The sequence below is a fragment of the Podarcis muralis genome, chromosome 17, assembly GCF_964188315.1.
Source record: "Podarcis muralis chromosome 17, rPodMur119.hap1.1, whole genome shotgun sequence".
NCBI lineage: Eukaryota > Metazoa > Chordata > Lepidosauria > Squamata > Lacertidae > Podarcis > Podarcis muralis.
The window spans coordinates 35922184-35937814 of record NC_135671.1 but is presented as its reverse complement, the minus strand read 5'-3'; the positions used below and the strand labels follow the sequence as shown (position 1 = coordinate 35937814).

Below are 15631 nucleotides of genomic sequence, written 5' to 3'. Positions count from 1 at the left end.
AGCTGTGTGATCTAATAGCCAAAAACACCTTCAGACTCTTTTTAACAGCATTCTTAATTTTAAAGACAAAGCAGCTATATCTGGATTGGGGCCCACAATATTTTCCTGTGGAGCACCCCCATCCCTCGCCACTCCTGTCCTGCCTGCTGTTTGCACCTGAAGGTGCTCTTTGTGGTAAACAGTGCCTTTGGGTTGGCCTCCTGTGTCCTCAGATGAAATGATCTCACAGTCAGTTTTCAGGAAGTTCTGGAATTCCTTGAAAGTTCTAAATGGAAGAGGGTCCAGGGGTCAGAACCTGATGGCAGCAGCTTCCATGCAAAAGCCACGGTGGCTTCCTGGCCTTTCCCACTCTGCTTTTCCTCTTGTGAAGAAGGACATCCTTCCTTCCCTGGCCAGCTTGGCGGGATCTCATCCTCTTCTTGCAAACCGTGAGCTGAACAGGGTGATGAGGATACCTAGGTGGGACTTGGGAACAGTAACTAGCTTTTGCTTTCTGGAAGCTGCCCTGCAGCGCCATCTGCTGGGAAGTTTGAGGGGAAGCGTGTCATTTAGAGAGGGCAACCACATCTGTGATATTTGTCTTCATTTTACAATGCATAAGAAAAGAGAGCAATTCCAACAAACGCTCTTAAAATTCACTGTATTCTAATCAATTGTTTTTATATTTGGTGTTAGCCGCCCTGAGCCCGGTCTTGGCTGGGGAGGGCAGGGTATAAATAATAATAATTATTATTATTTTAAATCTTGTTGGGAATATTGCTGCCACTTATATCTATTCCTCTCCCAGGATTTAAGGGGGTGTGCGTCTCCCAGAAAGGTACCTTCAGTGGACCCCCTTAAGCTGCACAGAACAGGAATTCCCACACACTACCACCAGTATTTTGGGTGCTCATAATGTAAATGGGGGCAATGGGCCCCTTGCTGGTCTTGGGTTCCCAGCAGATGCCCACCCTTGCCTCCCTCTGGAGCTAGCCATCCCTGTCCTCTGGTAGAATACGAAGGGGTCACTTGAGCAAGGTCTGGACACTGAAACTGGGAACTGGATGGGGCATAAGGATTCCAGACTGGTTCAGAATCACAGACCTTTGGGGCATTCCATCCCAGAGTTCGTATATGTATATGTAGCTATTTCAAGTATCCCCCGTTTTCTTCCATAAAATAAATGTTCAAACCAAAAGTAAAAAAATAGAGATCAATAGAGTTACCTGCTAGACTTAGCCATTTTGTTAGCTTCTTTTCCCCGTGGAAGATCTAAGGAAGAAAAGTTCAGGCAGTATTCTGCCTGATTAATCTGGGCCTTGCAACATGTGGCTGGCAGTAGGGCTGGGTGTGGCAACCTGGCTTGTCCTCTACAAGCTGAAAAGCAGCAGGGGACGATGTGACTCGCCTCACAGATGTGGTGGGCAGGTGCTGTCTAACTCTGCCTCTACACTCTGATTTCCCCTGGTTACTTCCTCCGCCAGATACTTTTACCCTGGGCGGGATTCTAAAGGTATATTTGTTTCATGGCACAGGGAGGGTTGCAAGGGAAAAGCGTCCACTGATCTGTCACCATTTGGGCTCCTAGGCCAAATGTACACATTACACTGCTTATATTTTAGTTTTTGGCAGCTTTGTATTGACTCCTAGCAGCCACTCACTAGAAAGGCTGTGATCATAGGCCTGGTCCCCTGCCTTTTTCATGGTGTCACATGAGCTGTTGGTGTTTGAGACAGTAATGGGTGCCTTGAAGACAGTTGTCACAGCCAGTTCTCCTCCTGCGGTTCAGCCTAGTCTCAGATCTTGCCTTATTGTCAGATGACTCCTCACGGTTGACTTTCGCTGCTGCCTGGTTTCTGAAGCCATCCCACTATCGCCAAGCACCACATTATCTCATTGTAGAAATACATATTATATTAGCAAAGCCGGGCTCTATCCTACAGAGGAAGCATCTGAAAGGGGAGAAGCAGTAGGTGGGAGGGGTGATATCTAATCCTACCTACCACTTTCACCCGCAGACTTTTCTTCCAGCTGTGCTTTTTTTCTGGCCTTTGATGAAGCTGGGAAAAGAAAGGAGTAGGAGTAAGGAGTAGGAGTAAAGTAGTGCCTAGGGGAAGAGTGAATCAGGCCTCCTCCCACCTGCTGATTTCCTCTGCAAAAAGCAACCTCATCTCCACATTCATACTATACAGTGGTGCCTCGCAAGACGAAATTAATCCGTTCCGCGAGTCTCTTCGTCTTGCGGTTTTTTCGTCTTGCGAAGCACGGCTATTAGCGGCTTAGCAGCTATTAGCGGCTTAGTGGCTATTAACAGCTTAGCGGCTTAGCGGCTATTAACGGCTTAGCGGCTTTAAGAAAAAGGAAACAAACTCGCAATAACTCGCAAGACGTTTCTTCTTGCGAAGCAAGCCCATAGGGAAATTCATCTTGCGGAACGACTCAAAAAACGGAAAACCCTTTCGTCTAGCGAGTTTTTTGTCTTGTGAGGCATTCGTCTTGCGGGGCACCACTGTACAAGTAACATGAGATTGGGAGTCTGTGTTCCTAAGATCATAGCCAGGCCATTTGTGAATCCAGCTCCTCAACGGAGGGCATTGTTTGTGTTCAAATAATGTGGATGAGTGGAAGTTGGACAGTTATATACTGATGTATTTCCAACTCAGAATCACAAGGTGGCTAAGCACATTGCACACCCGGTAGAGCTGACAGCTTCTCTGCGCCTTGCCTTAGCTTACCTTTGACATAAGATGCAGCTCTCTCCCTTCTACCTCCAAGGAAGAGACTGAGAGCTAGACTCATTTGAAGGGTCAGGGAAAGATAGATGAAAAGCCTTGTACTTCAGCCCACCCATCTGCTTTTGTTTAAAGTAGGGATGGGGAATGTGTGCCCTTGTATTTTTAATCTTTCTTGGAAGCCGCCCAGAGTGGCTGGGGAGGCCCAGCCAGATGGGCGGGGTAAAGGTAAAGGGACCCCTGACTGTTAGGTCCAGTCGTGGCCGACTCTGGGGTTGCGGCGCTCATCTCGCTTTATTGGCCGAGGGAGCCGGCGTACAGCTTCTGGGTCATGTGGCCAGCATGACTAAGCCGCATCTGGCGAACCAGAGCAGTGCACGGAAATGCCGTTTACCTTCCCTCCTGGAAAGGTACCTATTTATCTACTTGCACTTTGACGTGCTTTTGAATTGCTAGGTTAGCAGGAGCAGGGACCAAGCAATGGGAGCTCACCCCGTCGCGGGGATTCGAACTGCCGACCTTCTGATCGGCAAGTCCTAGGCTCTGTGGTTTAACCCACAGGATGGGCGGGGTACAAATAATAAATTATTATTATTGTTATTATTATTATTGCAGATGTTGTTGGACTCCAGCTCCCATCAGCCTCAGCTAGCATGACCAATGCTAAGGGATTATTGGAGTTGGAGTCCAAGAACACTTTCCCCATCCCTGTTGATTTAGAGCTTCAAATGGGCATTTATACATACAGTATATAAGTTCATCCCTCATAAATATGCCAAGGAATGGGTTGGGGGGTGATTGGTGACAACACTGGTACTAGCCACAAAGTGTTCATTCCAGCTGGCATTTTCCTGGTACAAACTGAACAATGCTGAAAAACCTACCCAGAGATTTCCCAGGACAGAAAACATGTATTATTTTGAGAGGGCAGGGGTGTTTCCAACCTCTGTCACTCTTAAAACATTATGTCTCTTGTCCCCTGTTTGAGCCAACCTTCCTGTTTTTCTGCTTCTCCCTAAAGGAGTTAACTTCAGAGGTTTTGTCAACTCCCTCCCATCACATTTAAGCAGCTAAGACGATGATCCACTTATTACAGACCCTCCTCCTCACTTGCTTTGCCGTCACTGTGCAAGCCAAGATCTTTGGTCGCTGCGAGTTGTACCACGTGCTGAAAGTTAGCGGACTGGATGGATATGAGGGGTACAGCCTGGCCAACTGTGAGTGTAGCTTCTCAATGCAGAGCATACTTCAAATGTTGTGGGAGGGAAGGAGTGAGATAACAACCATGGTCTTTCCAGACATCATTTCCTTGTCTCTACGTCCACAAGAGGGTAGCAATTTATTTGCTTTGGCCTAAAACCTGTCCCAGTTTACTTCTTATGAATGCTCCCCCAAAGCACGCCATTATCTGAAGACCTAATGAATGAATGAATGAATGAATGCCTCTCTGAATGAACGCTTCTCTACTCCCCATTCTTGCTCTGAGCCAGTGTTGCCATAAGGCAACGAGATGATCCTCTCTGGAAGCAGATTTCTGTTACACAAATGGAAGGTACACAGATCTGACACAGGGCTCATCGACACTTGCCTTTTGCCCTGCTTTTTCTAGGCACACTTGCAAGCTTTCCCAGTCTGTGTCTGAGCCCTTTTTTTTTTTTTGCATTGCCACATTCAAAGTATTGGTGCTGACCTTTAACACCCTAAACGGCCAGCCAAAGACCCATGAGCAGGGATGATAGCAGTTGATGTGCAGCAATGTCTGGGGGATTGCAAGTTTTCCACCTGTACATTACAGGACCTCTTGCAGGGAAAATTCCTGGCAGGTGGTGCCTCAGGTTACTTGCTGCCCCAGTCACCAAATTTATCTTGGGACATGCCAGTCACTAGGGTCTTCACACACACACACACACACACACACACACACACACACACACCCCACACATCTCCAGCTCGCCTAGCCACAGCTGACCTGCTTTTCACCTGAGGATGGGGGAAGCTCCCACTGGGCCCTGACCTGACAGGACAACCATCATGAGGGAAATGTGGATGTTATGTACTGAAGTTCTCACCCTGGGCCAGCAGTGATTGGATAGTTTGTATGCAAATGAAGGATCGAAAGTGACGTTCAGTGATTGGATAGTTTGTATGCAAATGAAGGATCGAAAGTGACGTTCAGTGATTGGATAGTTTTAGAAAATGGCAACAGTTACATTGTTCTGGAGCTCCATATAAGCAGGCTGACTGAGCTCCTCTGTTCAGTCCTGTTCTGCCTCTGAATAAAGAAGAGCTGTTTGAAGAATCACTGTGTCGTCTGATATGTTCACCCACAACTTAACAGTGGAGGCTTGGTAAAGCCTTGTCTTACCCCAGATTTGGAGGATTCTTGTATGATTTGTAGTGAAAGAAAAAATGTCTCCTTCCCTACATGTATTTGAGGAATGAAGACTTCATACCCACCAAGTGCCTCAGAAAAAATGGGACATCCTGTTTTTTCACACGAGATCATGGCGGCCATTTTGGGAGCTGCGCTCTTGCACCCTTAAAAAAAGTGCTTTTTGGGGGTGAGAGTACAGCACGCGTCAATTGATTCACCCGGCAGCACATCCTGGAAGATGTGCAACTCGGTTTTTGAGCTGAAAGGGCAGACTTTGGCTGAGGGCTTGTGCACACTTCTGTTTGGGCGGTTTTCCGCTTGTCTCATGCATTCTAGGCTGTTTTGCTTTGCCTCACCACTTTCCCCTAAAAACTCTCTCCAAATTTAGTGCTAAATCAGAGCAAACTTCAATCCAATGAAAATCCGATTAAAGTTTGTGGCGATTTGGTGGTCTTTTGAAACGTGATTGATATTTTAGTAATCTGCAATAAATTGGCCGCTACTACAGAGTGTAACTTCTATTCTTCTCTCTGAAGGGATCTGCATGTCGTTTTTTGAGACTGGCTTTGACACAGAGGCTATTGACAGGCGCAAGGATGGCACTAAAGACTACGGCATCTTCCATATCAACAATGGCTGGTGGTGTAAAGATGAAGGTACCCTTTCAGAGAACCTTTGCTCCATGTCTTGTGCAGGTGAGTTCCTTCCTGCCTGCCTCCGCCACAAGTGGCACTGTGCCGGAGGGGACAGGCAAAATGGTGGGGTGCTGCAGAAAATGGAACAGCTTGCTAAATGGTATGTTAGAGGTGTGGAACCTGGTGCTGTCCAGATGTTGTTCAAGCTACCACCAGCCCCAACCCAACACGGCCAATGGTGAGGGACGATTGAAGCAAAAACTTGGAGGGTCACAGCCTTCCAGGCCTTGGAATACATACTTGGAACAGGGCAGCCCTGTTCAGGGAAGTTTTTAACGTGTGATATTTTACTGTATTTGTGGTTTTTATGGAAGCCGCCCAGAGTGGCTGGGGAGGCCCAGCCAGATGGGCGGGGTATAAATAATAAATTATTATTATTATTATACTACTGGCCTTTCCTGACATTTTTGTTTTATATTTTCAAATTAAAACAGAGCTTGATTTAATAGCATAATACCTCTTAGGTTAGTAAGCACATTTTTAGTCTTGTCAGTAATAACACATTGCTGAATTCATATTTTTATGTTAAAATGTTGATCCCTCCAAACACAACAATGCAGCTCAAAAATATAAATTACATAATTTAAAATGCTAATACATTGAAACATAATCATCCAGCTCTAAAATGCAGGCAGAATATGATCTCTTTTTTTTTAAAGGATATCTTACTCTTGTTCAGAATGTTAGTAAGCCATTTCATAAGAGTTCATAGGCTGCAAAAGACTGGCAGCTGGTTCAAGGATAATGCAGGAGTAAATGCTGAGCTTTTCCTATTCCACCTCCAAAAATCCCGACTACCGGTATTTGGTTTGTATTCAACTGTTTTTACATTGGAACTAGTCAAACTGTCCTGTCCCTAATTTTTACATGCAGACTGTAAGGTTTGCCATTTCAGCAATTACATCCATCAACAATTTTCTTGTTCAGGTAACGAAGGTATGTTACAACAGCACCACCTGCTGGCTGCTAATACCTTAGCAGCTGATCAAGTGCCTAATATTTTGTAATGTGCTTTCAAGCGCTCATTACAAGTGATTCATAATCTAATTGCAATACCTAACAACAATCCTTAAAGTACTAAAATGCTGGCAGATTTTCACAAGGATGGTGGTGGTGGTGATTGCATAATGTTGTGGAAATGTGGAGAACTGAATTTAAGCTTGGAAAAATGAGACACTTGGAAAACTGACAGATTTGTCCATCTTTAGTAGCAAAGCATTTTAGCCATTGTGATGGAACTAGGCAAAGTGTCCTGTCCCTGATTTTTACATCCACACAGTCAGCTTTGCTGTTTCAGCAATTTTATGTAAAAGCAGCTTCCCCATTCAGATAGAATAAAGGTAAAGGGACCCCTGACCATTAAGTCCAGTCACGGATGACTCTGGGGTTGTGGCCCTCATCTCGCTTTACTGGTCAAGGGAGCCAACATTTGTCTGCAGACAGTTTTCCTGGGTCATGTGCTCAGCATGACTAAGCCACTTCTGGTGAACCAAAGCAGCGCACGGAAACGCCGTTTACCTTCCCGCTGGAGCGGTACTTATTTATCTACTTGCACTGGGTATTGCCATTCAAATGGTGTGCATGTGTCGCATCATGTGATCGGTTATGCAGGGCGGAGTTTACCAGGGCCCCCCAATATTTTATTCAAGTTGGCACCCCTGACCCCCACCCTTGTTGATGAGAGGAATGGGGAGAGAGTAAGTGGGCTGCTTCCATTCCTGCTACATGGGGGTTGCTAAAGGATGTCGTTAGAGGTGGCGATCCTAGGGAGATTTGATTCTGCAATTAGCCTTAAGCTTGTCTTTTAGTTTATTCTAACCCTGTGATAATAATTGCCGACTTTCCCTTCCATTCATACATTTTCATTCTCTTTTCTAGATTTATTGAATACTGATATTCACGATGATATCTTATGTGTCAAGAGGATTGTGAAAGATCCCCAAGGCATGGGGACCTGGTATGAGAGCATCTTCTGTTTTTCCCCACCTAGAGGACTAACTCTGCAAACACCTCCCTCACCTGGTTGTTACCAAAACCAATCTGCTCTCTCTGTAGCTGTATTTCTCTTTCCTGCTGAAATAGTCTTGACAGACACCCCCCACTGCTTTTTATAACAACCTTACATGCTGGTCTCAAGCAGGTGGCATTTCCGCTATCAGTTTATGACAGGAACATCTTCTCCCTGGGCTTAATTTATGTGTGCCAGGCTGCTGTTAAAGGCACAGAAGCCAGGCCTGCTTTGGTTTATTTTTAACTAAAAAATCCAAGTCAGACATGGGGGTCCTGTGTGCCTCTAAAAGCTGCTGGGACACTAACTCCCATAATCCTGGCCATTGGTCTTTCTGGCTGGGATTGATGGGATCCAGAGTCCAACAGCATTGGTTCCCCTGCTTGATCTAATTGTCATTTTTCAGTGCTGGGTCAATCATTTGGCTTCAAACAAGCTGGATCTCTAATGGAGTAGAGAAGCTCACTTTCTGTTTTCCTGCTTGCTGCCTAAGTCAGAGGCATCAAAAGAAAACAGTTAGTAGAGTTGCCAAGTCCTATCACTCCCGCGAGTGCCTTTCACAACCTGGAAACAGGCAGGAATCCATAGCTGAAGCTTTCTCTATCACTGAATTGCCGTTCCAGAAAAACCCACAGCTGCTGATTTCTAACTTACTACACAGAAGCTAAAGGCACAGGGTCCCTGGCAGAAAAAAGTGATTGACCCAGCACTGAAAAATGACAATAGAGATGCAGATGGTTAACCAAAGATGGGACTCCTTAACACATGCAGGAATTCTTGTGTACTTGAGAGGTTTGGTTGCATTTATTTGTGCAATATTTTCAACACATAGAGAACAAAACGTAAGACAGATAGCGCAGCTCACTCTCCTGAGCAACTACAAGCTAAAATGCCACTGGCGTGAGGATGTCATGTTAACACAAACCCAATTTAGTAGGGGAAGCCTTCTTACTTGGATGTTAAGCAGAACAGAGCAAACCACAGACAATTTTTGAATAGCTGTGTAGGTGAAATTTGGCAGGTATTGTTATGCAGTGACAAAAGAAGCTTCACGTGCCAAAGTTATCACCTGTTCATAACTGTTCCTCTAATTTGCACCTGATAATTCCAGGACTCTTCCTCTAATTTGCACCTGATAATTCCAGTGTATCCTGGGAACACCCCTTGTGCACTGAGCAGTAGGTGGAAGCCAGGAGCCTTCAGTGTAAACGACACATTATGAATTAATGGTGCAGTCCAAGATCCATTATAAAAATCACCAAACGGCCTTGCTGGGGTGTGTGTGTGTGCGCGCGCACCTGCCACCAGTTCCTATGAATGTTTACTCACAGAGTAATGTTTACCCAGTCAGTCCAACACTACTTACCCCTTAGTAAGTGTGCTTTGCTGGAATTGCATCTAGAATTCTCTTGAATTTAGTGGCTTGAACCATGCTTAATTCCAGGATGGATTATGGTTTAATCCTTTTGTTCTGCAACTGCATTGTAGTTTGAGAAAATGCTATGATCCCTATGCATGAAAAATTGTCCTTAGGAATAGCCATTGTGGTAACAGACTTCCCCTTTCTCCAATTTGCCTTCTGCAGGAAGGAGTGGAAAAAGCACTGTGAAAAGCAAGACCTGCGTGAGTGGGTGAAGGGGTGTAATCCCTGAAAACCTGTCTACCTTCTGTTTGCCATCTCTCATGTCATCAATACAGAGTTGTTTGGGTTTTTTTCTTGTAAAATGCTTCTTATATCTGTTATTTCCCTGGATGGTAAAAAAAAAAATCCAAATATGAAACGAAGAAGCAATTTATGCTGTGTACACACCATACACACAAAGACACCCCCCCCCCCAATCCTAGGAACTGTAATTAAAGGAGCTGGGAGTCATAGCTCTCAAACCACAGTTCCCAGGATTCTTGGTGGGGAGTTATGGTGCTTTAAATGTATGAAGTACATGCATCTTTAATTGCTTTGCATCCATGGCGTCTACACTAGTCCCCTACCCATCTCTGATGCAGATAAGGGCATTTGGAATCTCCCCATTTGTGGAATGCCCTCCCCAGGAAGGTTTGGCTGTCACCTTCATTATACACCTTTAGGTGCCAGGCAAAAAAAGTTCCTCTTTAACCAGGCCTTCAGCTGATTGGCATCCGATGGCCTTTTAAAATGTGTTGGGGAGGATGGGAATTATTGAGTTGTTCTTGTTTTTATTTGTATTACGTATTTTATGTTTTTATATTGTGTTTTTTTGTTGTGAGCTGTCCTGAGACCTGTGACTATAGGGCAATATACTAATACTAATAATAGGGGAGGCACAAACTATACACATATGGGTGCAGGATTCTTCCTAGTGTTGCCAACTGAAGGTGGAGGTGGTGAGGGTAGCCCTCAAGACAGCTTGGCTTACACATGTTCTCGAAACAGTTCCCTGCAGGTTTGACCCAAGGTATTTTTCTCCCTCAGGTGGACACGATGGTGAGGTTCTGTACACAGCAGCGGAAATGATTGTGTGGGTGGGTGGGTTGTGCCCGTTCAAGGTTCAACCAATAATGGAGGTTAGATATATACAGTAGGGATGTGAAGGTGGCTTTATTGTGAAACCAAAAAGGAGGAGCAGAGCTGCCCCTCTGGTCTGGCTTTGAGGGATGAAGGAGGAGATGGGAGGGGTGCTGCTGATCTCGGCAGGCCTTTACTTTCCCTGGCACTGCTCCAGGCTCCGCTCCGCTCTGGTTCCGGAGGCGATGTGGTACGTGGAGCACTTGACGGAGATGTCAGAGGTCAGGCGGCTGCGAGGGATGCTCAGGATGCTGCTGGCGCTGTAGGAGCCATCCTCGTTTAAGACCACCGGCCCAGCAGTCACCCCCTCTGATATGTTGACTCCAGCCTCACTCCACTTGATCTCTAGGAACCCTGGGTAGAATTTCTCGGCGATGCACAAGGCGTGGATGGTGGGCGAGTCCGCTGTCTGGTAAGCATCAGACAGGAGGGTGACTGAAGCCGGTTCCTTTGCTGATTTGCCTGGGAAAGAGACACCATGAGTGGGTCACAGAATCCAAGTGACCTGATTATTTTTGGGTGGTGCTGCTGAACGGGGATTTCCAAGCAAAGTTAACTGAGAATCCCCAGCAGTACTTAACGGAGCCCACACACAGAAATGCCACCCTGGATAACTTAATGCGTCATTTGGGCCCCAGAGGCATGGGCTGGAGTTGATGATTTTCTTGTGGAGATTGCGCAAGCATTTCTATGGTTGAGCTCCTCTTCCACTCTGAGGGCTTATCCACATTTGCCTTTCCTCCATACTTTTCAGGCGCGATCCCAGCACTTTTTTTTTTGGTCTGGAGTTTTCCACACCAAAACCCGCTCTTTAAAGCAGAATTGGAGCAAATGGCAATTGCCGTTGGCTGTGCTTCAGCTTTAAAGAGGAGGTTTTCATGGGGAATGCTCCAGGGCATAAAAAAAAGCTAAACAAACAAACAAATGCTCAGATGTAAAGCTTTAAAGCACAGACCTGTGCTTAGAAAGAGTGGGACAAAAGGTAAATTTGCCTAAGCCCTCATTCTATTTTCTGACACCTTCCCCCCACCCAGCGCCCCAAATCTGTTTTTCAGGTGAACACGCAAGGCATCGTTGCAGACTATTGTGCACATGGAGTCTGCTGCTGTAGAGAAAGGGCATTAGAGGACAAAAAGAATAGGGCAGAGTTGTGGAACTTGCAGCCCTCCAAATGTTGTTGGACTTGCTTCTTCTGTCATCCCAGCCAGTGTAGCCATTGACCAGGGATGATGGGAGTTGGAGTCTGCCTATATGCAGCAAAGTGCTAAGTAAGTTTCCTGTTGACCCAAAGATTTCAGCTTGTGCAACAGGACTCCCCCTCATGCCCCTGCTTAAATCTGCTCTGGGTTCCCCCACAACTCTCCAGAGCAGATTCGGGGAGCTCAGGCGGGTGAGAAGAGGCAGGGGGGAAGTTCTGCTGCACAAGTGGAAATCCTTGCAATACTGGAATGCATAAGTTGGATCCCACTTTTCTGATATCACTTTTCTGAGTGTTCGTATTAAGCAGTTCACCTTACAATAACCCTATAAGGTCACTAGTGCTATTATTCCTACACTGCAAGCATGAATCTGAGCCGTAGCAGCTTGCCTAAGGCTACTTTGTGAATTCATGCCCAAAGCGAGACCTGAGCTGGGAATTTCCTAGGGCACACTTCATAACTTCCATGCTACACAAGCCCCTTGCATGCTTCCCGTAGTACATTGGGCTCCCTGTGCCCAAGTGCTCCACTCGTAAACCATGGTATTCTCACTCACCTCCTGTGACACTGAGCTGTGTTCCACTCCCTGAGACAGCGGTGTTGAAATAATTTGCCTCTGCCAAGCAGTAATAGGTGGCGCTGTCCTCCGTGCGCGCCTTCCGAATCTGCAGCGTGTAGGTGTTGGCATCCCGGACGGCCACAAAACGCTCATCAAATGCAGGAGCACGCTCTATCTTGCCATCAATGTGATGCTTCAGTATAAAGACCGGGCCTTTTCCTGGCTTTTGCAGGAACCAGAAGGCATGGTACTCCTGGATATTGCCCCTCTCCAGAGGGCACGGCAGGATAGCAGTGGTCCCCTCTGCGAAGGAGGCCTGTGGTGGCTGGGCGGGCAGAGGCTGCAGCGCTCCACCTGCGAGGAGGGAAGTAGGTGGCTGCTGTGAAGCTAAAATTTCAGCCTGATAATGGGAGTGAACTGTCTGACACATGCTAATTACACATATGCATATGTGTGTCCTATACATAGAGTAAATGGGGTAGAAAATAAAGAAAATGTAGGGGGGGATTCTTATTTTGAGAAAATGTTAACAGTAACAAAAAACAAAACCTTGGTTGTAAATCACAGGATATTTCCCTCTTGAGAAGTGTGCTGCCCCACCTATTTCTTGAGATCAAGAAAGAGAGCCCTGCTCCTGCAAGTGAAAGGGAGGCACAATGGGCTGTGGGCTCAAGCAGAGCCTTTTGGGTAGCTGCCCCAAAGTTGTGGAATGAACTCCGGCAAGATGTGTGCCAGCATATCTGTATTTTAGTTGTGAGAGAGCCATGTCGAGTCCACCTTTGAAAGATGGTCTTTAAGGACTAGTGATCCAGTGACTTACTCTGTCTTTTGCTGTATTACATTGGTTTTTATATGTGAGTGTTGTTGTTTTTTTAAAAAAGTATTAATGTGAAATTTTCTGCTATTAAAAGATATTTTATGGTTTTGTAGACTGACTTCAGTATATAATAGGTGGATAACAATATCAAAAAAGCAATCGAGACATTCTTTTATTGTAAGCCTGCAGGAGGGCTTTGCCGTTTTTAACCTAATAATTTCTAGCACCTAAGTAGTTTAGGAAGGGGTTAATTAATAATCATCATAATCCAACACTGACTCTGAAACACATCTCAAAAGAGCTGAGAGTTGGGTCAATTGCACACTATGGCAGCATATAAGTTGGTTCACCGAAACAGGTTGAATTCAGAAATCTCAACTATATATAAAAAAGAAAAAATGATAATGGGGCAGTAACTCTGTGAATATAATGGGACAAATTAAATTTCATGCTGTATTGATTGTTCTGTCAGTGCAAGCCAATTTCAGGGGCACAGGGCAGAGGTAGATTTAGGGGAGCACAACCAGTTTGTCCACACTGGGCACTGAGCCAAGAGCGTTCTGTAGGGGATGCCGCAAAAATGACTAAAAATAGAAGGCGAGAGGCAGTGAGGGGCACTGAATTTTGGTGTCACATAGAGTGCCACTGAAATGAGAAAGCCCGGTCCACCACTTCATAGTAGCACACAGAGAGCGGCGAGGGGTGGAACCCGCAAAAAGAGATCCTTGTGAAGGGTTCTACTAATGTGAGTAGAATCCTGCCCAGTGCACCCATCCTGCCATTTTCAACTCTCCTTGAAAACAGTTGCCTTTCCCCATAAAATAGCCTTTAAAGCTTTTAGGCAGATTGTAACTAATGTGGCACTTAGTTCCATCCCAGTGTTTCAAGCTGAAGCATAGCTGTCACTAATATTTTAGCTGGAAGCATCTCTGCTTGGGAGTTTCACATATCCCCATTCCAGCACTTTAGCAGGAGCATGGAGAGCAGAACCTGAAATCTGCAGTCGTAGGTTGTTTCTGCCTTTGCGCATCATTCACCACTGAGACCTTCGCAGAGTCCACCGTTCCCCATCTCCACCACATCCACTTTACGGTTTGCAAAATCAGCAGAGCACAAATACAAGGCTTGGAAAGAATGATTCCATACAATCACAGTAAGAACTAGTCCCTTTATGTGTCTTATATTTAAAATGTTAATTACCTAAATGCTGAAATGTGCCAAGTTAAACAGCATGTGGGTGGGGCTCTGATGGCACACCTGCTGAAGAATTTTATACAGCTTGAAAGTGTGCACCCCCTTGTATTCAGTGTATTTCGCTTACGGAGCCAGCATTTCAAAAATGGGCCAGTTTGTCCATTTCAGTTCTGCTGAGTTGTAAACTTTTCTAGTCTTAAGTTCAGTTTTCCACATCATTTTGTTATTATTTTTAAAATTTTAAACCCTCATCTACATGTTATTGTGAATTTCTCCTAGTATACACATATTTTTATCCAAATTTTGCCAACGCACACATTTTGCAGAGCAAATTCCTATACATTATAGAATATGATATATATTTGCACATGTTATTGTCACTGATATATGCATTTTTTATGCACACTCCGCCCTAGAGTGTTCATTTCTATACACATCACTTGGCTGCACAACTACACTGCGCAAATCGAAGAAGTGTGCATTCTGATGGGTGGCTATACTTCAGCATGCGTATTGTTTAGAAAGTGGGGACTAGATAGGATTGCCTTTAAATCTGAACTGAGTCGAATTTTCCCACCATCGCTATTCGTAAGTGCCTAGCGGGTAGATGGAGGGATGATTGAATGAGTGAGTCTGGGTTTTCTCCTCCAGCCTTCTAAGCGTACACCAGCCTTTGAAGTCCTTTACATCTACCTGCCATTCCTAGACCATAGCCGTGGCCCTTGACTGACCTCCACTGAAAGACACAAGAGGTGTGCGGATTTCTCTAGCCCATCATGCTCATTCTCTCTATTCTAGCACAAGGCCCAAATTCCTCATTTCCCCGTCATTCCCACTGGCCTATTGCAAGTTCTTGGCCTCTCTAGCTTGGCAACCAGCTATGTGTGTACTCACCGTGGATGGAGAGAACCAAAGAGAGAGACAGCAGGATCTGACAGCCCATCCTTCTCCGCTTGGAGGTGGTTTGATGATGAAACTGCTTGTCTTTCTAGCGCATACGCACCATGCACATTGCTTTATGGCTACCATGCTCATTTGCCTAGAGGCTGCTTGTTTCCCTGAGGCTCGCGCCATACAGCTCTGTCATTGGCTGGAGGCAGACATCGGAAAGAGTCTGGCAAATTCATACTATTGCGTTGAGGGGTCTGGTGGTGGCCACACAGAAAAGAGCTGTGGATTTCAACCCAGTGTTTCATTGTGAATTTGTGCCTGTTTTCTGTTCCTTCACAAGTAGAGCTAGACTCTGCGTGATTGGAAAATGTGGCCGTTATATTCACCTGTAAATTCGAAGTGGGTTTTTTTTTTTAATCATTGGAATTCTTCAGGTCTAGAATAAATGAGAAAGGGGAAAACATCTAAAGCAGTGGAGAATATGTTGTTTCTCTGTAGCATGGGCACTATTGCATGCATTCTCTAGGAATTAAAACCAACTGAGCTAACTAGCAAGGCTAGCTGATTAACAGAGTTGTACAAGTGAAACCTGCAACAAAACTTACATGCCATCTGCACCAGTGGCGTAGCGTGGGGGGTGC

The 15631-nt window shown here is 45.5% G+C and overlaps 2 protein-coding genes across 2 annotated transcripts; one reads left to right on the top strand and one right to left on the bottom strand.

The window, feature by feature from the left end:
- Window positions 1-3516: 3516 nt before the first annotated feature.
- Window positions 3517-9588, top strand: LOC114587379 (lysozyme C, milk isozyme-like). The gene is made up of 4 exons (XM_077921186.1): window positions 3517-3928; window positions 5622-5780; window positions 7659-7737; window positions 9374-9588. The coding sequence occupies exons 1-4, from the start codon at window positions 3790-3792 to the stop codon at window positions 9438-9440; spliced, it is 444 nt and encodes a 147-aa protein (XP_077777312.1). The 5' UTR covers window positions 3517-3789; the 3' UTR covers window positions 9441-9588.
- A 756-nt stretch (window positions 9589-10344) lies between these two features.
- Window positions 10345-15081, bottom strand: LOC114588104 (immunoglobulin gamma-1 heavy chain-like). Its single transcript, XM_077921338.1, has 3 exons — window positions 14994-15081; window positions 12086-12442; window positions 10345-10792 (listed from the first exon to the last, which is right to left on the bottom strand). Exons 1-3 carry the CDS (start codon window positions 15040-15042, stop codon window positions 10464-10466), a joined length of 735 nt encoding a protein of 244 aa, XP_077777464.1. The 5' UTR covers window positions 15043-15081; the 3' UTR covers window positions 10345-10463.
- Between the last annotated feature and the right edge of the window lie 550 nt (window positions 15082-15631).